The sequence below is a fragment of the Heterodontus francisci genome, chromosome 5 (assembly GCF_036365525.1).
Source record: "Heterodontus francisci isolate sHetFra1 chromosome 5, sHetFra1.hap1, whole genome shotgun sequence".
In the NCBI taxonomy this organism is placed as follows: Eukaryota; Metazoa; Chordata; class Chondrichthyes; order Heterodontiformes; family Heterodontidae; genus Heterodontus; species Heterodontus francisci.
The window spans coordinates 82,614,939-82,638,143 of record NC_090375.1 but is presented as its reverse complement, the minus strand read 5'-3'; the positions used below and the strand labels follow the sequence as shown (position 1 = coordinate 82,638,143).

Sequence of the window (23,205 nt, the reverse complement as noted above, 5' to 3'; positions counted from 1 at the left end):
TTTTAAATGATATGTTAGGCGATCTGTGGAGCGATGGGATTGAATTAACAGTGCGTTTCTCCCATCACAATCAGAATCGTATATTTTGATTGGGGGCTTTGACTCGAGCGGTCGGTCATAACACCATACATCAGGTTGGTCAATAGATCATTAAAACTGTTAGGATAAAGAGCAGTTAATGGATTAAGGAAATCTAGGTAGATAATCCCTACTGGATCTCCCTAATCTACTGTACTCAGTAATGTCTTCAGAGCAAAACTGGATGAGGTTTTACCCCTAAAATAAAAACAGAAAGTGCTGGAAATACTCAGTACGTCTGGCAGCATCATTGGAACAGGTCACAGACCTGAAAAGCTAATGTTAACTCTGTTTCTCTCTCCACAGATGCTGCCAGATGTGCTGAGTATTTCTAGCACTTTCTATTTTTATTTCAGATTTCCAGCATCCGCAGTATTTTGCTTTTATTTTGAGTTTACCCCTATTGCTTTGAAATTCTTTGAAGGAGTAACATGCGCTATGGCTAAAGGGCAGCCCGTTGACATACTGTACTTGGATTTCCAGAAGGCATTTGACAAGGTGCCACATAAAAGGTTATTGCGCAAAGTAGGAGCTTACGGTGCAGGAGCTAACATATTAGCATGGATAGAAGATTAACTGGGTGGCAGAAAACGGACAGTATGCATAAATGGGTCCTCTTCTGAGTGGCAGGATGTGACAAATTTCCCACACTTCTGCCCTCACCCCTTCCCCTCCCTCCCAGATCTGCAACAGGGTTCCCCTTGTCTTCCATAACCAAAGGATCATCCTCTGCCATTTTGGCCACCACCAATCGTATCTTCCCTTCCCCTCCCCTGTCAGCATTCCGAAGGGATCGCTCCCTCCGCGACACCCTGGTCCAATCCTCCATCACCCCCGACACCTCATCCCCTTCCCACGGCACCTTCCCATGCAACCGCAGGAGGTGTAATACCTGCACTTTTACCTCCTCTCTCCTCATCATCCAAGGCCCAAAACACTCCTTCCAGGTGAAGCAGCAATTTACTTGTACTTCCTTCAATTTAGTATACTGTATTCGCTGCTCACAATTGGGGAGACCAAATGCAGATTGGGTGACCACTTTGCGGAATACCTCTGCTCAGTCCGAAAGCATGACCCGAGCTTCCGGTTGCTTACCATTTCAACTCCCCTCCCTGCTCTCATCCCACATTTCTGACCTTGGCCTGCTACAGTGTTCCACTGAACATCAACACAGGCACGAGGAGCAGCACCTGATCTTTCGATTGGCACTCTACAGCCTCGCAGACTCAATCTTGAGTTCAACAATTTCAGAGCGTAAAATATTTTTTTATAATTTTATGTTTTAACCATGTACCTGTTTTTTCATGTGGACAGAGCTGCTCATTACTCTACCTTTAACACTCTCTCTGGACTAATGCTTTGTCTTTCACCACAGGCTTTAACACTCTCTTTGCCTTTGTCCCATGACAGCTTTGTTATTTAATCTCTCCTGCCCTCTGCCCTATCACACACCTTCCCTTTTGTTCTCTTCCCCACCACACCCGCCTCCCCGACTTAACTTGCTGAAAACCTGACCTTTGCCAATTCTGATGAAAGGTCACAGACCTGAAACATTAACTCAGTTTCTCTCTCTACAGATGCTGCCTGACCTGCTGAGTATTTCCAGCACTTTCTGTTTTTATATACCTTGACTGTGCCTGAACGCTCTCTTCTTTAAAGGCAGCCCATTGTTCAGTTACCATTTTCCCTGCCAAGCATTGATTCCAATTTATCTGGACCAGATCCATTCTTACCCTATTGAAGTGGGCTTTCCCCCAGTTAATTATTCTTACTCTGGATTGTTCCTTGTCCTTTTCCATCGCCAACCTGAACCTTATGATACAACGTTCAGTCACCTAAATGTTCCCCTACTGACACTTGTTGCACTTGGCCCACCTCATTCCCAAGGACCAGGACCATCAGTGCCTCCTTTCTCATTGGACTGGAAACATCCAAGGTCCAGGACTACGTGCTGAGGGAACGCATTAAAGCTTGGGGCAGCCGCAGCAAAGGCTCAATGGGGAAGGACCACAGTGTAAGGACCCCCACCAAGCTGAACTGAGGGGCTGGATCCATGGGAAACCCCTCGAACTGTATCGTTGATATTTTCATTTGCTGTAAATGTAAAACTGTAATTGGCATGACAATAGTGAAAGGGAAGGGTTGTGAAGAAACTCATGATAGTATAGAAGGAAACTGATCTCCCTTGCAATGTTTGTATTTTTTGGTGCTGTTTGAAACTGTTTGGCAATGTAATTTTTGCAGATTTTTATGAATAAAGTATATTTTGGAAATTAAAAAAAACTGGAAACATCCTGCTATAGAAAATTCTCCTGAACACACTGTAGGAACTCTTGCCCTTTCTGTCCTTTACATTACTACTATCCCAGTCTATATTTGGATAAAGTCTGTCTGACATTTGTTGATCTTTTCTACTACTGTACATGAGGCTGCTAAGATTGGCTCCTTGTGAGTTGAGTGTGGAGACTATTTTTCTGGATAAAGCAATGACATGCCTCTCATGTTAACTGGCTTATTTATGTGGGATGGACAAATGCCAAAAGTATACTGTGCCACGTTCTTCACAAGAATCAGCCACAATAAGTGCTCTGGACTTTTAAGTAGGCCACTGGCAGCCTCTACAAGAGGAGCTTAATTCCTTCAACTGGAGTACCACTCAACTACTGCCCCTGGGAGTTGACCTGATCCCACGTAGAGGATGCCTAGCCAGCAAACTGGATCTAGCTGGAGACAAATGTCTTCCGAAGAAGGGTCACTGACCCGAAACGTTAACTCTGCTTCTTTTTCCACAGATGCTGCCTGACCTGCTGAGTGGTTCCAGCATTTCTTGTTTTTATTTCAGATTGCCAGCATCCACTGTATTTTGCTTTTATTGTAGACAAGTGTCTCTGTTCACCTTGGACAGGGGTAGAATTACTGGCCAGAAACCAGTTGGTGACTATCATGATTAGATACCTACTGATGCCTCCTGCTGAACTTCAAATGAAACTGATGGATTTTTACTGGGACAAAGGGAGGCACTTGGGGATAGCAATCAGACGCGAACGCGCGTTTCTGTGAACTTGTTCAGGTTATTCTGCATGAAGCAGAAAACTTGAACAGAATTAAGGAAACAAAGTAAGAAACTGAGTAATGTTTCGCAATGAAGAGGAGACTAAATCCGAGCTGACACCACAATTCCACATAATTGCTGCACTCATCTCCACCACAAACTTCGCATCTGAGGGCCCCACGCTGGCGGAAGTGACGCACCTCCGGTCACCATCGCATCCGGTACTGTTCTCAGCGTGGCCTGCAGCAAAAATGGCCGCGGTGGCGGGAGGAGCGACCGAAGAGCAGCAACAGCGGGTGGCCGTGGCTCCAGATTCCACGGCCGGCGGCAACGCAGAGAAAGACCGCAAAAGGAAGAAGATGGTTTTCATCTTCGATCGTCGTCTGGGAGACTCTTTGGAGAAATGTTTGGATCTCAGCAACTGGAGCACGTTTGCCGAGTTCAGGAGCGCCGTTTGTCGGGTGAGGGGACGGTGGCGACTGAGGGACCAACTGGGGACGCGCGACGGCGGCAGCCGCATTTAGCCGAGCATCGCCACCCCTAATCGCTCCTCTTGGGGAGTGGAGGTCCGGTCCCAGCTCTGCTGCTGGCGGGGATAATTTCCCTTTGCCGATGTAAACAAGCAGCTCGGTGGATATTTGCCCTCTGTCCTCCTCAGGGTCCCGTACTTACTAATATTTAAATTAAATGTCTGTGAATGACCTCCTGGCCTGGCCGACTGGGAGTGCGCTATTGCACCAGTTCTCTCGACCGAGCACTTTCTAACCGCATGAACGCCAGGTCGCGCTGTCGGCTTTATTTTGATGATTCGGCTCACCCTCAGAACAAGGAACGAAGAGAGACACTCTTTCCCCCCCCCCTCCCACCCCCCGTGGTGGCTCTCTCTCTCTTCTCTCCCCTCCCCCCCCCCCCCCCCCGGTGGTGGCTCTCTCTCTCTTCTCTCCCCCCCCCCCCCCCCCCCCGGTGGTGGCTCTCTCTCTCTTCTCTCCCCCCCCCCCCCCCGTGGTGGCTCTCTTTCCTCTCTCCCCTTCCCCCGTGGTGGCTCTCTCTCTCTCTTCCCCCCCCCCCCCCCCCCCCTCGTGATGGCTCTCTCTCCCCTCCCCCCGTGGTGGCTCTCTCTCTCTTTCCCCCCCCGGGATGCCGTGATGGCTCTCTCTCTTTCCCCCCCCCCCCTCCGTGGTGGCGCTCTCTCTCTTTCCCCCCCCCCCCCCAGTGGTGGCTCTCTCCCACCCCCCATGGTGGCTCTTCTCCTCCCCCCAGGATGCACTGTTAAGATTAGCTGCCGAGGGTTGGGAAGAGGCTTGTGTGAAACATAAATGCTTGCATAGACCATTTGGATCAAATAGCCTGTTTCTGGGCTGTTGACTCTGTCTAACCATATACTTCATCAAAATTTTGTCATTGTAGGAATGTATTGAATCCATTATGCCTGTTCAGATACTTGTTCCTGTCTTGGAGCTGTGCACTCCTAAGCTGTTCAGCATTAATTTTCTAAGTGCTCATTTAATTTTGGATTTGTGGCATGTGAAATAGGATACAGGCTGCAGAGTTTTGGCCCAGCTGAAGTTTGGCCGGTGAAGGGTGGGAGGTTGGTTAGAGGACTTTAGGAACAAACCAGTCTGAATATGAGAAATACATGGATGACTGTTAAAGCGGCAAATGGGCTGAGACGCTGATAATAGTTTGCCCAAAAGTCACCTAACTAAATCTGTACAGATTCTTCGCCTTGCTATTGTATTCATTGACCTTATTTGAAGTCTAGGATCCCATGTGTGCTTTCATTGCTTTTTCCACTTGCATTTCTGATTCTGGAATCTGCAGTCAATATAGTTTAATGTGTTCCTGGAGGAAACAGATGTTGAGAATTCGCATGAAAGTGTTGCCAAGATGTTTCAGATAGGTGCATATGCTCATCAATGCCAGCATCTGGGCAACAGAATGAGTTCAGCTTGATTGAGAGAACAGATTTCTATTGAAGGTACAGAGACCTGGGAACTAGTTAGCTGTCTTTTAGGAAGTTCTGCATTCAACTCCCGCTTTAGGACTTGAGCACAAAATCTAGGCTGACACTCGAGTGCAGTACTGAGAGATTGCTGCACTGCCAGAGGTGACGTCTTTCAGATGAGACATTAAACTGAGGACCTTTCTGCCCTATCAGGTGGATGTAAAGATTTTGAAGAAGAGCTGGGGAGATATCCTTGGTGTCCTGGCCCATATTTATCCCTCAATCAAAATCACAAAAACAGGTTATCTAGTTGTTATCACATTGCTGTTTGTGGAGAGAGCTTGCTGTGTGCACATTGGGTGCTACGTTTCCTACGTTACAACAATGACTACACTTAATTAGCTCTAAAGTGCTTTGAGGTGTCTGGTAGTCGTGCAAGGTGCTATTTAAATGCAAGACTTTCTTTTTTCCATATGGAAATATCAACAGAAGTTCCGAGGGTTCAAGGTTAAATTCTCTGTGCAATATGTCTTCTTTTTGTCCCTTGGCACTTCGGGTTTTCATTAAATGCCTGTTAATAGCTGCAGCAAATTTCAGAATGGAGCTTCTCCATGTATATTCATATCTAGACTATTGGATCATTAGAGTCCCATTCTTCAAGTCTGCCAGCTCAGCTATGCTGCAGTTAGTCATTTACGGCACAGAAGGAGGCAATTCGGCCTATCGAGTCCATGCCGACTCTCTGCGGAGCAATCCACTCAGTCCCACTCGATCCCTGTAGCCCTGCAAGTTTATTTATTTCAAGTGCTCATCCAATTTCCTTTTCAAACCATTGATTGTTTCCGCTTCTACCACCCTTGTCGCCAGTGAGTTCCAGGTCATTCCCGCTTGCTGCTGCATCTCTTGCCCAACACCAGTTATTTGATTATAGTTGAAGGACAAAAACAAGGGATATTTCAGCTACAACCTAAGCGAGACTTCGCAAGCCTCGGTTAATTGTACAATTCAAAACAAGAGTTAAGCAAGGGATATGGAACAAGAGCAGGTAAATAGAGTTGAAGTACCGATCAGCCGTGATATAATTGAATGGCAGAGCTGATTGAGTTGCTTATTCCTGTTAGTGTAAAATAGACTTGTTTGTACAGTGGTCTATTAAAGCAATTAGCCCCATATTTTGCATTTTCCATATCTCAAGAATTTGCTTAAAGTTGGTCTAAAATTCGTCTTATTTAGGATCATAGAATTAGAATTATATAGAATTACATTTTGCAACACAAACAAGTCCAACTTGTCTATACTGGTGTTTATGCTGCACGCTAGCCTCCTCCATGCTGTTTCATTTAACCCAATCAACTTATTCCTTCATTCCTTTTTCCCTCATGTCCTTACCTTGTTTCTCCATGAATGCATCTATGCCATTCTTTATGGTAGCAAATTCCACATTACTGCCACTTGTTGAGTAATGAAGTTTCTGCTGAATTCCTTGTTGAATTTATTAATGACTATCTTATCTTTATGACAGTTTTGGAATCCCCCACAAATGAAAGTATAGGGCTGAATATTGCTGTAAAAATAACTGAACAATGTACATTATTCTTGATGTGCAAATTGGCCAGCAAGTTCAGCAGATTGAGAAATGCAAATAAGCAGATTTTTTCCCCTCAGCAATTTGTTGGTGTGTGAGGGGAGTGCAACATGACCTGGTGGGTCACTGTGTAATTGGCTGCTGCATTGTGGTACTGACCCATGCAGATCTGGTTTGACATGTCCAGACACAATTAGCTGAATTGGCCTGAGTGACCTTCCTCTGGGGTAGGGAGGGGAGCTAAAAGTCGTCATAGTGTGGAGAGTTCAATTATAGATTTGTCTTGGGATCATTGGTGTCCCATTTTACATAAACTTTGAAAATTTGTTAGTGGTTCTCATGGACTAATAATTCTCAAATTTATGTACCCACTCTTGCATGGAAAAGTGCACATAGTATTGGTTTTGACTTGCAAAGTTAGTGAACTGTTTATCCTTAAATTGTAAATCAGTCATGTTTGATCGGAATGCTGGCAAAATAATTTTAGATCTTGAGTATTTAATCTAAGAACTTGTCCTGTTGCTCGAGTCAGAACTGGATCATTTCCTACATTGCAATAGTGACTACACTTCAAAAGTACTTAAATGGCTTTAAAGCACTTTTGAGTTGTCTGATTGTAAAAAGTGCTATATAAGTGCAAGTCTTTTCGTTGTTTCCACTATGTAAGTGACTACAGAGCCCTTAGCTGCAGTTGGTGACTGTATCTAACACTACCATCAGTGACAGGATGAGGCTGATTTTCCTAGTTATTTCCTGAACATTTTTCAGTATCCCATTGATAGTCTAATGTAAGGTTGTTACATGGGTCAATCTTTACGCCTTTACTCAATAGTTTTTGTTTGGGTTTAATGGTGGCACACGAGAACATCTTTGGCATATTAGTCTGAACAGTGGGATTATCACTTCTACAAAGGAGCATTACTCCTTTTCCCCCACTCACTGAGTTTGTGCTATAATTGGTCTGCAAATGGTGTTCTCAGGATTTGCAACAGATAAATTATTAGGGTGGGGTCTGCATGCTTTGAATGATGTACATTATCAACATGCCACTGTCCCACCCTTGTCCTCTCTCAGTTCCTACAAGGGCATGGATGGAACTTAGTGTTAACTGTTTTTTAAAAATGTGGGTCAATGAACAGGTAATATGGTGTAGATTCTGAAAATCATGTGGGATTGGAAGGCCTTAACAGGTATCGCCTAAATCCAGCATTGTGATTCATGTGCATGATCAACATGTAGGTTCAATGAAAACCATCAAACAAGTCTGTACTTTGGTGTGTGGAAGGTGCCTTTCATTTGAAAACTGAAGACGACTTGGGTCAAGCAAAACTGACTTTGTGTGCTTAACATTGTTTTTGTTTTTCCTCAGGCTTTTGACATTACTGCAGAAAATAACTTTGTAATTACAACAACAAATAGGAAAGAAATCAAAAATCAAAACTTTGGTAAGTTTATTTGAAACTAAGATTGTTCATTTTGGTGGGATGCTGTGGGATTTTACATAACATAGCATACAGCATCTAGCTGCCTGGTTGAATATAAAACAATAATCATATGTGTAGCAACTGATATCTTGCAATGATATTTCTGGATGCGACATGAAGTGTAATTATTAGTTGTGAAATTGAAATAAAGTGTAATACTTGCCTGAACACCTAAATAGTTTTATTTAGTGGCGCAGTGGTTAGCATCGCAGCCTCATAGCTCCAGCGATCCGGGTTCGGTTCTGGATACTGCCTGTGAGGAGTTTGCAAGTTCTTCCTGTGACCGCGTGGGTTTCTGCCGGGTACTCCGGTTTCCTCCCACAGCCAAAGACTTGCAGGTTGATAGGTAAATTGGCCATTGTAAATTGCCCCTAGTGTAGGTAGGTGGTAGGAGAATGGTGGGGATGTGGTAGGGAATATGGGATTAATGTAGGATTAGTATAAATGGGTGGTTGTTGGTCGGCATAGACTCGGTGGGCCGAAGGGCCTGTTTCAGTGCTGTATCTCTATGACTATGATGTGCATATGCTGTTTATGCTAAAGGTAATGCATTTATAATTGGCCATCTTTTAGTCATTCGACAATTATAACAATAGTTATCTTAGCTGAAATAATCATGGATTCTTTTTCATTATATATTTTCATGAACTGATATGGGACATTTCATTTTTTGTTATACAGTACTACAATTGCTTAGAACCCTGCTGTACATTGTTCAAGTGCTGCTCTTCATGTATGAGTATAGACAAAGGGTATTACAGCTGTGCCCAATCGTGCCTCGCAAGCCCACAAGTGCTGCTTTCCATAGGGTTCAGAAGTAGGAATCCTGGCCAATTCTTTACCTATCTAATCAGACACAGCTGAGAACATAAATAGGAGCAGGAGTAGGCCATTTGGCCCCTCGAACCTGCTCTGCCATTCATTGAGATCATGGCTGATCTGATTGTGGCCCTAACTGCACTTTCCGGCCTATCCCCCATTACCTTTTACTCCCTTGTAGATCAAAAATCTGTCTTGCTCAGTCTTGAATATATTCAATCACCCAGCTTCCACTGCTCTCTGGGGTAGAGAATTCCAAAGAAAACCTTCTGAGAAAAGAAATTCCTCCTCATCTCTGTCTTAAATGGGTGACCCTTTATTTTGAAACTTTGCCCCCTACTTCTAGATTCCCCCACGAGGGGAAACATGCTCTCAGCACTTATCCTGTCAGATCCCCTCAGAATCTTTTATGTTTCAATAAGATCACCTATAATTTTTCTATGTGTATTGGCCCAACCTGCTCAACCTTTCCTCAAAAGACAACCCCTTGACCTCAGGAATCAACTGAGTGAACCTTGTCTGAACTGCCTCCAGTACAAGTATATCCCTCAAATAAGGAGACTAAAACTGTACACAGTACCCTAGGTGTGATCTAACCAATACCCTGTACAGTTTTAGCAATGAGGCTAATTCTTGAACAAATACTGTCACTTAGATGCTTAAAGAAACTGAAGTCCTGCATCAGCCTGCACCCCAAGAAGAATTTTGAGCACCAGCATTGTCATCGAGGGAACTGAGCTGAATGCTGTCAAGCAATTTTCCTATTTGCGGAGTATCACCTCGTTTGATGCTACCATAGACTTGGAAGTGGACAATAGGCTCTCAAAAGCAAACAGTACATTCGGCAGACTCTGCAAACGCGTGGAGCAACCACAACCTCAGAGCACAGACCAAACTCAAAATGTACAAAGCCATAGTCCAAACCACCCTTCTGTGTGGCGCTGAGTCAGGGGTCCTATACCGCCATCATGTATGCCTTCTAGAGCGCTTCCATCAGCGCTGCCTCCGCAGCATCCACAAGATCTGCTGGCAGGACCGCATCACAAACTTTGAAGTCCTGGAAACAGCCAACATCATCAGCATTGAGGCCATCCTCCTGCAAAGCCAACTGTGTTGGGCGGGTCACATTGCCCGGATGGATGACAGTCGCCTGCCCAAGATCGTGTTGTATGGAGAGCTGACCACTGGCAAAAGGAACAGAGGGGCCCCATGCAAACATTTCGAGGACTCCCTGAAGTTCCTCTCTGTGCCACATCGACCATCGCCAGTGGGAAGTGCAAGCCATAGCTTGTGATGCCTGGAAATGCTACATCAGGAGGGCTACAGACACCTTTGAGACTAAGTGAAGAACCAGTATGAAAGAGAAAAGGAGAAGGATAGATCCAATTGCTCCCAGCAGCGACTACACCTTCACTTGTACCCGCTGAGAGAGAATCTGCTGGTCACGGATAGGCCTGACTAGCCACCAGTGGGCCCGCAACCGATGACTACAACCTTCCCAAAATCCTCGTCCGTGAAGAAATGCCAAGACTGTCACTTTGATGCATTTACTCAACACATCAGGAATTGAACCCAGGATCTTAACTGATAAAGACAGCAAATACCTTAAGTCATGGGTAGAGTCTCATTGGTTTTAATAATGTGGGCAGATATGCTATACTATACTATAGTGCCTTTTATACTGCCACTATTACAGCTCAATCTGATCTCTGGTTTGTAAGCTAGAAAATTATGTTTCACACATTGTTCTGAAAATAGTTTAAACTTCTGGTGTGAAACAAGAAGTTGCTGAAACAACTTTTGAAGTTGACTTTGATCTTTACTATTACAAATTTGAGTGGGGAGTTGATGCTGTAAAGGAAAAGTATATGCCTTTTTAGTTTTCCTTGCAAGAGTAGGAGTATTCAATTTTTGCCCTACTGTGTTGATCTTTTCAACCTCTGGTATCCTTCACAATGAGGTTTGCCACTTCACCTAGCTTTCCGATGTATTATATAAAAGGCTGTATTGGCTAAAAGTGAAACCATGAGATGGCACAGTACTGTCACATGCGCAAATGTTGTCTCATCGACTGAAACGTCACTGTCTGCAATGCCTCAGGCAGCTGCCAGTAATTAAAATGACGCTGTTCAGTTTGACACGAAAGAATGAGTTGAAACCAAATCCCCTCGCCCCTCAATGGCCATGATCAACACCCCCACACAACCCCCCACTCCAGCAGTACCCCATCCTTCCCAAAATTGCTTCTGTTCCCTGCTCCCTCCTGCAATCGCTACATTGTTTCCTGCTCACTTCCGCGATCGCTGCTTCCCTTCGCTGCTCCCTCCTGTGCTTACCTGCTCACCACTTCATCCTGCCCTCTCTGCGCTCTCAACTGCTTGCCGTTCTCTCTTGCACCCGTCAGTTCACCATTCCCATCTGCCACTGACTCCCCATCTCACTGCCTGCGAGGTGGCGGGGATGGAACGAGCGAGGTGCAAGCAGCGAGGTTGGTTGGAGCGGCCAGCAGGTGAGTGCGGGAGGAAGCAGTGATCGAAGGAGTGAGTGGGAAACTGAGGCAACAATTGAGGGAGGGAGCGGGGAAGAGAAGAGGCGATTGAGGCGGTGATCGAGGAGGGGTGGGGGGGGGACTATTGGGGTTGGAGGCAGCGATCGCGGCCGTTGGGTGTGGCAAAGCTTGGATGTCATTACCTGGTGACATCGCCGCGCACATACGCGGGTGCATACTGACAAGCTGGAAAATGTTTGGATGCACTGATGATGTCGGCGGTCGCTCTGCGTTGTCAGACACTCCATATATAAGTGAGTGGTCTCGGGATTCTAGAGGAATTGCACCTGTAGGTTGCACTGTGAACATAATGTCACATGACTGATAGATTAGGATAGGGCATTAACTAACCTTTTGTGACAGCTCAGTGAACACTGGAAAGGTTTACTGTGAAACTTTTATGTAAAAGATCATACCTGGTATCCAAAATACATCGAAGAGAGCAGAACCTGTCGGATACACGTGCACTTTACATGTTAAGAAATTTAGCTGCAATGAGCAAAGTTTAAGACGCTGGTACCTCAGAGAAAATTCGGAAACTGGAAGAAGCCAGAAGTGAATCTGACTAATGTGCACAGGAAAAAGCCAATAAACCCTTAACTGCTGGAAAAAATTGCAATCAACAACCCCCACTCCACTGCCATAATCCATTGCTGGTTCCCGCATTCTGTATGTTGGAAAGTGCTGACAGCTCGTACAGAGAATTGGTGCTGTTCTCCGAAAACACAGTTCTACAGATGTCACATTCAGCACCAACTCTGCTATTGGACAACCTTCTAAGTATGGCAATTGACAAAAAATGCTCTCCACCACTATGAATGAAACCCGAGCTCACCACATCTTTGTCATTTAATCTCTCCTGCCCTATCACACACATCTTCCCTTCCACTCCCCCCCACCCCCCCTTCCTTCACCCCCCGCCACTCCTGAATCACTTGCTTAAAACCTGTTACATTTCTAACCTTTGCCAGTTCAGAGGAAAGGTCCCAGACCTGAAACGTTAACTCTGCTTCTCTCTCCACAGATGCTGCCAGACCTGCTGAGTATTTCTAGCACTTTGTGTTTTTATATTGAATATTTAAAGATCTGTTGTCAGAAAGATTAAACAATACTGCTGGCTGTATTAATATATATCAATTATATTGAGGAAACCCAAGTTTCCCAAAATATCTTTTGGATACTGTCTTTCTGAAAGTTGTCTAGAATTCACCAGATGTAGATCGAGGTTATTGTTAACTTGATTGAATATGCTCAGTTATCTTATGCAAAATGCTCATTTAATGTGTTAGTACTTGGTATATTAAGATGGTTCTTGAATAAAATATTTTGCACAGGTGTTTCCACTTCCATCTTTGTTCACACATATCTGCCTTGCAGGGTGGATTGAATACCCTGAATGAGTATGAATCTTGAGTTAGAAGATATTTGGGTTCACTATGTTGCAGTGACAACTTGCCCATTTTTTGAGCTGTACATATAATTTAAAGTTGCTGTACATTAATTGGAAATGTATTAAACAGTTTTGTATTTTTTTCAACCTTAGATAAAAATGTCAAAGATGGCACCACCTTGTATATACTTCACTCAGTAGACCAAATACTGCCCTCGGCAACAAGGGAGCGAATTGACTTTCTTCCTCACTATGATACGTTGGTTAAAAGTGGCATGTATGAATACTATGCCAGTGAAGGGCAGACTCCTTTGCGTAAGTATATAATTTGCACCATTTAATTTGAGTAATATTGTGGTAAATAATTCTAAACTGGGATACCATTTATTAATTGCTTGCTCAGAACTTGTTGAACTACTCATTGTAACATATGTTACGACCGAGGCAGGATGTGTGCACTGTTTGTTCTAGTTCCACTTCTCCACGGGTCACAACAGGTATTTAAATTTTTCCCACTTACCGATAGTCAATCATAGACGCTATTTTTATCCCAGAATAAAACGCAACAAACAGGTTTCTTTTAATAAACAACAAAATTATCAGTTTATTAAAAACAAGTCTTAACCAGTAAAGAAGTAAAGCATAAACTCTCAGATGGAAATACTGAAGTTCCTTTTTTACCTTAGCCCCTCGCGCGCGCTCGCTCTCTCTCTCAGATCTATTACAAAAAAAATTCAGACAGAAACATTTGCTAATTCTTGAAGGAGAGATATGGAAAGATGCCCTTTGTTTTAGTTTGGTGTCCCAAATGCATATAGACAGCTGTCACTGGGATCTTCCTAGAACAGTTCTTTCCAGGCGATGTTGAAGATCAGTTTGAGTAGGCTTTCCCAGAAATGCAGCAACAGAGGTTTCAGATAGGCCTTACAGTAGAAATGCGACATCAGGGGTTTCAGTTTCCAGGCATTCAGTATTCCAGGGTTTCTTCAAATACAGGAAGAAAGAGGAGACTGACACACTGGATATGCAGGGTTTCTTTCCAAGAGAGAGATGAGCTGGATTTTTCTTGGCGAGCTGGATTTTTCTTGGCAAGCTAAAAACAACTTTTTTTTTTTACAATTCAAAGTGAAACCAAAAACATTCCAGAAGTCAAGTCTCCTGACCTCTATAAATCTTGACCTGGTTACTTTTCTGTAAACATCTTCAACTCAAAACAACAAGCTCACTGATAGTATTTTATCTGAAAACAGGTGCCTTCCAGTAAGGGCTTGTTTACAAGCCAAGACCAGGAATCCTTGTGGTGACCTCTTTTTTTAAACCCCCCCCCCGCCCACAAAGTTCAGCATCTCTTCAAGCTTCCGGATGAATCAATGTCCATAATTAAATTACAAGTCCTGAAAACATATTTTACAAAAGCACTCTCTTAGCACGTAGCTTTGTTAAAGTGTGACCAAACACATAACTAACCGATTTTTTTTTTTAAATAAACAGCATTTGCATTTGCTGAATTGATAGATAATTCATTATCTGCAACAGCCAACAACCAAGGAATTCGTAACATACAGGTCCGACTGGTGAGTAATATATATCAAAAATCTTACATTTGCATGTGCTTCCTGCCAACCTTTTCCATTATAGGATTCCAGGTCTACATTTATAATGGAAACTGCCTATAATTACCTGTCAGGCTGTAATTATACTCTCCTGCCAATGAAGGTGCTGCAGGTATTTCACTAGTGGGGAGTGGTGTAATTACAGCATGACGAGTTAACATGTGCAATTCCCATTAAAAAATATGGATATAGAAATTTATAATGGAACTATAAAAATAGGGGCAGAATGTATGGTGGAATAAATTGCAGGAATATGGGGTAGGAACTGGGGAGTTGCACTAACTGGATTGCTCTTCAAAAGAGCCAGCGCAGACTTGATGAGCTGCCTGGTCGCCTCCTGTGCTGCAATATTCTATATATGACTTCAAAATAAGGATTGAATTACAGTTGTGCACCCTGAATCAATTATCTCCTATCCTCCAATCCTGTCTCACTTGTAGATTACACATTTATTTCTGATGCTCCCCAGATTCCAATTCTAATGGTCTATTTCTCCTTTTTAGCTGTTTGATGAATCTCAAGGTAAATCAGCAGTAGCTGTAATTGACAACGGGAGGGGAATGACATCTAAGCAGCTTAATAACTGGGCTGTGTATCGGCTGTCCAAGTTCACCAGAACAGATGATGATATTGAAAGGTTTGTTTTCCAGCTATATCCATCCTAATATATTGCCTTCGATCCCATGAGCCCTAATTTTGTGTAATAACTTTGTGTGACACTTCATCGAATGCTTTTTGGTTACCCATTATAAACCCTACTGATTATAGACTCAACAACTCTAACAGATTCATCAAACACTATTTCCTTTTCATAAATCTGTCCTGACTCTGCCCATCATGTTCTAAAGCGCTTGTTTCTCATACCTCTAGTAATAGTTTTCTAGCATTTTCCCTACTACTGATGTCAAGCTAATTGGCCTAGAGTTTTCTTGCTCTCTCTTGAATAGCAGGGTTACGTTTGCTACCTTCCAATCTATGGGGACTGTTCTAGAATCTAGGGAATTTTGGAAGATCAAAACCAATGCATCAATTATCTTGAGCCACCTCTTTTAAAAGCCTAAAATGTAGGCCCTCCAGTCCAGAGGATTTGTCAAGTTTTAATCAATTTCTCTAGTACTTTTTTTAAAAAAAACATACTAATATCCTTAAGTTCCTCATTTTCACTAGACTCTTGGTTTCCCCACTACTACAAGAATGTGTTTTGTGTCTTCTACCATGCAGATGGACACAAAGTATTTGTTTAATGCCTCTGCCATTTCTTTATTCCGCATTAATAATTTCTCCTGTCTCAACCTCTAAGGGACCCACATTTATTCTCATTAATCTCCCTTGTGTCTACTCACCAAAGCTTTTGCCAGCTCTGGTCTTGTGCTAGTTTACTCTCATTCCATTTCCTTTTATTTTATCAATTTCTTGGTCATTCTTTGAATTTTAAACTCCTCCTAACCCTCAGGCTTACTACTCTTGGTGATTAAAATTATCAGCCTATTTCCTTGATCTAATACTATCTTTAACTTCTGTAATTAGCCATGGTTGGAACACTTTCCCATGGAGCTTTTATTCTTTAAAGGAATGTAAAATTTTGAATTAATTCTATAAATATTTGCCATTGCCTGTCTACCGTCATAACTTTTAATCTGGTTTCCCAATCTACCATAGCCAGATCAACGCTCATACCTGCCTAGTTTGTTTTGCTCATTTTTATAAAGTCTTAATTTTGGACTTGACTAAATCACTGTTAGGTTCAATTTTATATTGAGTTTATCATTCTTTCCCCGAGCCCCTTCACTTCAAGACTATTAATTAACCCTGTCTCATTGTAGAATACTAGGTCTAAAATTGCCTGCTCCCTGCTTGGTTCCTTGATATAATCTAGAAAACCCATCTTGAATGTATTCTTGAACTAGTCCTCTACGCTATTACTGCCAGTTTGGTTTGCCCACTCTATGAAGCTTAAAATCCCCCATGATTCCTGTATTACCCTCGTTACATGCATCTCTAGTTTCCTGATTTATACTGTTTGGGGACCTATAAGCTACACCCGCTGTTGTTCTCATAATTGTGAACAGCCCAGAAGGAGGCCATTCAGCCCTTCGTGTCTGCACTGGCTCTCCTAATGAGCATTTTACCTAGTGCCAATCCCATGCCTTCTCCCCATAACCCTTCTTTTTCAGATAATAGTCTGATTCCCCTTTGAATGCCTCAAATGAACCTCCCTCCACCACGCCCTCAGGCAGTGCATTCCAGACCTTAACCACACGCTGCATGAAAATGTTTTTCCTCATGTTGCTTTTGCCTCTCACTAATCACTCCAAATCTGTGCTCTCCTGTCCTCGACCCCTCCACAATTGGGAACAGATTCTCCATATTCACTCTGTCCAGACCCCTCGTGATCCTGAACACCTAATCTCCTCCCAGCCCTTTGTCGTTTCTTAGCTCAGCCCAGATTGATTCTACATCTTGATTTTGAGTTAAGATCCTTTCTCTCTACTGTCTTTATTCCATCCTTTATCATCAGGTCAACCCCTCCCTCTTTCATTATTTCTTTCAAAAGTCAAGAATCACGTTTAAGACTGGGGTGAACATACCTCTTGTAGCATTCTGGATGGTTTGAGTTGTTACACCAACAATTTATTAGCAACCAATAGATCAACAGCTTGGTGTTTGCTTAAAACTATTGCTAAAACAAAACTCATATTGCCTGTTCAGCATTGGATGGAGTAGCATGCATTGGTGGTTCTGTTCCCTTTTGTTTCTCCAAGTCTTTTCCCTTGCTTGCGTAAACCACCTTTATACTTTATTTCTTGGGGCTTTGTGCCTGCCAGTCACATTGGTTTCCCTTCTTCCCCCACCTGCCCACCCAAACCCCCACCGGGGTCCCTCTGATTTCTTTTCGGATGAATGTACTCTTTTGCCACCTCTTCATCTTAATATTGTTTGATCTCTGGCCCAGACGATCTTTGAACCATGATCGTCATCTTTTCCAATCTCCATAGCTGGGATGCAGTTAGAGGATAACCAAGTCTGATGTTGTCTGGTAATACACATACAGGCTTTTGTTAGACCAAGCTTCTGCAAAGATAAATCTTTGCAAAAAAAAAAAAAACTTTGGGACGAAAGAATCAGCACTTGGTAGTTAACAATATAATGGTTAACCCTTTACACTTGGTCACTCTGCAACCATGTCTCCATAATCGCTGTTAGGTCAAACCCATGAATTTCTATATGTGCTATTAATTCATCGATTTGGTTGTGAATGCCTTGTGCATTCAAATATAGCACCTTTGGCCTTTTTTTCCCTATTCACTGATGTCACCCTAATCACTAATGCCCTCATTATCTTCGTCTCTCACCCTCCCTGACAAAGTCTGCTTATTTTAGCCCAAATTGCTACTCTGCTCTACTGCCTCGACATTTCCCTGCCGGCTCTCTGCAAGAGTAATTCAGCTCGTCCCACTCCTCTGCCCTTTCCCCATAGCCCTGTAATTTTATTCTCTTCAGGTGCTAATCCAATTTCCTTATTGAAAACCAAGATTGAATCTGCCACCACCACCCTCTTGGGTAGTGCATTCCAGATCATAACCACTCACTGCATACAAATAAAATTGACCCCCGTGTCACTTTTGGCTCATTTTCCAATCACTTTAAATCCGTGTCCTCCGGTTCTTGACCCTCTGCCAATGGTCGTAGTTTATTTCTATCTACTGTCTAGACCCCTCATGATTTTGAACGCCTCCATCAAATCTCCTCTCAACCTTAAAATAAAAGCAAAATACTGCAGATGTTGAAACTACTCAGCAGGTCAGCCTGACCTGAGTATTTCCAGCACTTTGTTTTTACTCCTCTCAACCTTCTCTTTTCTAAGGAGAACTAGCCCATCTCCACCAGTCTGCTCACTTAACTGAAGTCCCTCATCACTGGAACCATTCTTGTAGATCTTTTCCGCATCCTCTCAAGCCTTCACATCCTTCCTAAATTGCGGTGCCTAGAATTGACAGTACTCCAGTTGAGGCTGAACCAGTGTTTCATAAGGGTTCATCATAACTTTCTTGCTTTTGTACACTCTACCCCTAATTATAAAGCCCAGGATCCCATATGTCGTTTTAACCACTTTCTCAACCTACCCTGCTATCTTCAACGATTTGTACATGTATACACCACGACCCCACCCCTGGGTGTCTTTGTTTCTGCACCCCCTTCAGAATTGTCCCATTTACTTTATATTGCCTCTTCTCGTTCTTCTTGCCAAAATGTATTAGTTCACACTTCTCTGCATTAAATTTCATCTGCCACATGTCTGCCCATTGCAACAGATAGGCCTTTGAGCCCACTCTGCCATTCAATGAGATCATGGCTGATCTGTTTCAACAACATTTTCCTGCACTATCTCCACTAACAGCCTATCTATGCCCTCTTAAAGTGTACTGCTATCCTTCTCACAAAATTGTGCCCTGTACACCCAAGTCTAGGTCATTAATATATATCAAGAAAAGCAGTGATCTTAATACTGACCCCTGGGAAAACACCATTGTGCACTTTCCTCCAGTCCAAAAACCAGCCATTCACCACTACTCTCTCTTTCTGTCTTCAGCCAGTTTCATATCTATGCTGTCACTGTCCCTTTTATTCCATGGGCTTCAACATTTCTGGAAAGCCTATTATGTGGCACTTTTATCAAATTCCTTTTAGAAGTCCATATGCACCACATCCACATTGCCTTCACAATCATCTGTTACCTTACCAAAAAACTCAATCAAGTTAGTTAAACACAGTTTGCCTATAAAAAATCTGTGCTAGACTTTTTAAAATTAATCCACAATTATCCAAATTACTGTTAATTTTGTCTTGGATTATTGTCTCCAAAAGCTTTACCACCACCCAGGTTAAACTGACTGTCTCGTAGTTGCTGGACGTTTTCGAACAAGGGTGTAATGTTTGCAATTCTCCAGTCTTCTGGCACCACCCCTACTCTTACTCTATTTTACTATTTATATGCTTATAGAAGACTTTTGGATTTCCCTTATATATTGGCTGCCAGTCTCCTTTTGTGTGCTGCTTACCCTTCTGAACTTCCTATATTCAGCCTGGTTCTCACTTGTATTAACACCTGACATCTGTTATAAGCCCCCTTTTTCTGCTTCATCTTGCCTTCTATCTCTTTTGACATCCAGGAGCTCTGGCATTGTTTGCCCTTCCTTTCCACTTTCTGAAAATGTACTTCAGCTGAACCCAAACCTTCTCTTTTAAGGCAGCCTGTTGTTCTGTAACACTTGCCTAACAATCTTTGATTCCAAGGTCTGCTGTCAACCCACAGAAGATTAAATGGGTGGCTGAAAACGCGGCGTGGGAGGCAGAGGATTCAATGCATGGGCCAATGGTAACAGGAATGAGTAACGAGGGAGCTATTCCTTCATGACAAGCTCCACTTAAACTAGGCTGGGATAAGCATGAAGTGGGGGTGGGGGGTTAGGGTTAAATGCAATAGATATTAAAAATTAAACCATATTACATAAAATGATGAAACAAGACCAAACTATGCTGCTTTCTTCACGACAGGTGGTAGAAATCTTGGGTGTGCATTTCTTGTGATTAGCTGAAACAGATTTTATTAATTGAGTGAATGGGTTGCATTTGGTAAAAATGAATTTTGATTCATTATTGCTAATGCCTTATTCTGATATGTTGGGCAGACCTATATGATGAACAGGGTTCCAAGTAATTGTGCAATTTTTGAGGTTGGTTTGGCTGCTCAGACATGTTAGACCACAGATTCTGTTCTGAAAATCTTACTAAAAATCCACATAAGATGTTGGCCTAAAATCCCCACGAATTGCATGAAAAGCATCAAATAGACATTGTTACAACCAAGGCGGGAGGAGTGCACCTGTTTTTCTCTAGTTCCACTTCTCCACAGGTCACAACATATATTTAAACATTTACCCATTTACCAATATGGGAGGCGGTGGCGTACTGGTATTATCACTGGACTAGTAACCCAGAGACCCAGGTATTGCTCTGGGGACATGGGTTCGAATCCCACCACAGCAGAAGGTGGAATTTGAATTCAATTAATAAATCTGGAATTTGAAAAGCTAGTCTAATGATGGCCATGAAACCATTGTTGTAAAAACCCATCTGGTTCACTAATGTCCTTTAGGGAAGGAAATCTGCTGTCCTTACCTGGTCTGGCCCATATGTGACTCCGGATCCACAGCAATGTGGTTGACTCTTACATGCCCTCAAAATGGCCTAGCAAGCCACTCAGTTCGAGGGCTATTAGGGATGGGCAGTAAATGCTGGCCTGGCCTGCGACGCCCACATCCCATGAAAGAATTAAAATAAAAAAATTATATACTCTTATTTTTATTTCAGAATAAAATCCGCCAACCAGGTTTTTTAATAAACAACAAAATTATTAATTTGTTATTAAAAAAAAAAACACTTATTCAGTAATGATGCAACGCATTAACACGCAGGTTGAAATATGAAAGTTCCTTTGTAAAATTAGTTACACACATTGGTTAAAGAAAAAGAGAAGTTTACTCTGCAGAGACCTTGTTACAAAAAAAAAACCTTATAAGAATACTTTGGCCAAATACTTGTTAATTCTTGAAGGAAAAGGGGACGATATGGAATGATATCAGTTGTCCCTTTATTCTGATGTCCCAAATATGCACAGACGGTTGTCACAGGGATCTTTCTGGAGCAGTTCTTTTCAGGCGGCGTTAAGGGTTAATCTGGCAGGCTTTCCAGGAGAAATGCGGCATCAGAGGTTTCAGATCACATACTGGATTCACACGGTTTCTCAAGTGAAAGAAAGATGAACTGATATCTTCTGTCTTAGGCTGACCTCCAACTGACTCAAAACAGTATTCAAAATGAAACCACCATAAATCTTGACATGTCACTTCTCCGCAAACAAGTCCCATAGTTTACTTAGCTGAAGACGTGACAGTCAGTAAATGTTTTTAAACAGAAAACTCAAGTCCTTCCAATGACCTTGTTCAAAAAAAAATAGCAAAGTCCAGCATCTATGAAATCACTTTAGTCCCAAACGAAACCATCTGCACTATCTTCAACCACGAGTCCTCAAATAAAATAGCACTTTCATAACATTGAATGTTTCATTTTGTGTACACCTTTTTAAGATGATGCGTTGAGTGCCTTAGATGTTTGAAAGGTTTGCATTTGAATGCTTGCATTTCATTTGTGTACATTTTTATTGGCACAGTGAAAATGTTTCAAATGTTTTCAGCTTTTTCTTTGCTTGAAAGGGAATATTAGAAGGATGTCCAGAACTAGAGCAACAACCAAGAAATGAACCCCATCTGAAACTTATTCAGCAAATCACGATTATTACATGGTGCCTGATTCACTTTAAATGTCTGGTGATAAGACTACCACAGTGGTGGAAATTAAACTGAATTTACTTCTTTTCCATGGTTTTGGATTTTGCTTACTCTTGTGCTTTTTTCACCTAATAATTTTTATAAAGCTTTTGGAGATTTCTAACATTGCAAATGTTTTACTCCATATTAGTATTGAGCAGCTATAACATTAATGCTAATGGAAACTGCAGTAAGCATTTAAATTGTTAATCTTGATCTTGTTTGTCTACAAAAGTTATTAAAAAGAAATCTTATTTCTTTAGTGATCATTCAGGATATGTTCGTCCGCCTGTGGTGCCTCGTAGTCTCAATAGTGACATTTCCTATTTTGGTGTTGGTGGGAAGCAAGCAGTATTCTTCATTGGCCAGTCAACTAGAGTAAGTTTAGAAATTTATAGTCATTAGCAAGAGCATTTCAATTCAACAGTAAAAGATTAGTTTTAGCAATTTCTGTCTTTAAATTTATGAAGTAATTGAGTGGAACAGTGTTTTTCTTTCCAATACATCCTGACAGAACTGAAGTATCAGTGTGTTCTTGCAGTAAGTTGGTTTGATGAATAATTATTTTTGTTAGATAAAACTAGGTGCGCAGATGTAGCGGTACATAATTGAACTATCATTAAATTGATATGCCTTCATAATTTGTGGTGGCAATTCCAGTGCCTTCCTCAAATGAGGGGGGAGAGAATACTGTATGGTATGTAGAAAATCTTTACTCAAAAAACCTTTCTAGTCTGTATAATTTGATGTAAATCTAGTATCTCTGTAAATTTGTTATTTGCTATAAATGGTTAAATAGAATTTTTTTAAAAACCCACCGCTATCAGTACAGAAAACCATCTATATAAATAGAATATATGCTGAACATTTCTGTATTGAATTTTGGAATGTCCATCAGTTTTAAAGGAAAATCAAAGTTAGTTCAAGAGCACAATAGGCATATATTCTCCACAACAGGCTATCTGGCTATTGTCTGATTATTTAAAAAAAGTATGAAGATTTCCTTTGTCTTTCAGCTGCAATTTTTATCAAAGTAATTTTTCTGTGTTTTTCTGCAGATGATAACCAAGCCAGCCGATTCTCAAGATGTACATGAATTAGTACTTTCTAAAGATGATTTTGAAAAGAAGGAAAAAAATAAAGAAGCAATATATAGTGGGTTCATCAGAAACAGAAAGGTAATGACATTTAGAGTCCTTTATAATAATTGCTAATAGCAATAATCCATTTAAAAGATTCATAAGTGAAGGAAATTTTTTCTAGTCTTTGTGATTCCACCCTCCCAATAGACTCAAAAGTGTTG

The 23,205-nt window shown here is 42.0% G+C and overlaps 1 protein-coding gene across 1 annotated transcript in view; it reads left to right on the top strand.

Annotated features, from left to right (window-relative positions):
- The first annotated feature begins 3,360 nt into the window (after positions 1–3,360).
- smchd1 (structural maintenance of chromosomes flexible hinge domain containing 1) overlaps positions 3,361–23,205 on the top strand; it is a 268,185-nt gene continuing 248,340 nt past the window's right edge. Inside the window, exons 1-7 of the mRNA XM_068031705.1 lie at positions 3,361–3,591; positions 8,030–8,105; positions 13,055–13,216; positions 14,393–14,475; positions 15,018–15,151; positions 22,166–22,280; positions 22,961–23,080. Coding sequence (XP_067887806.1) covers positions 3,382–3,591; positions 8,030–8,105; positions 13,055–13,216; positions 14,393–14,475; positions 15,018–15,151; positions 22,166–22,280; positions 22,961–23,080 — 900 coding nt within the window. The 5' untranslated portion in view covers positions 3,361–3,381. The remainder of the gene's footprint in view (positions 3,592–8,029; positions 8,106–13,054; positions 13,217–14,392; positions 14,476–15,017; positions 15,152–22,165; positions 22,281–22,960; positions 23,081–23,205) is intronic.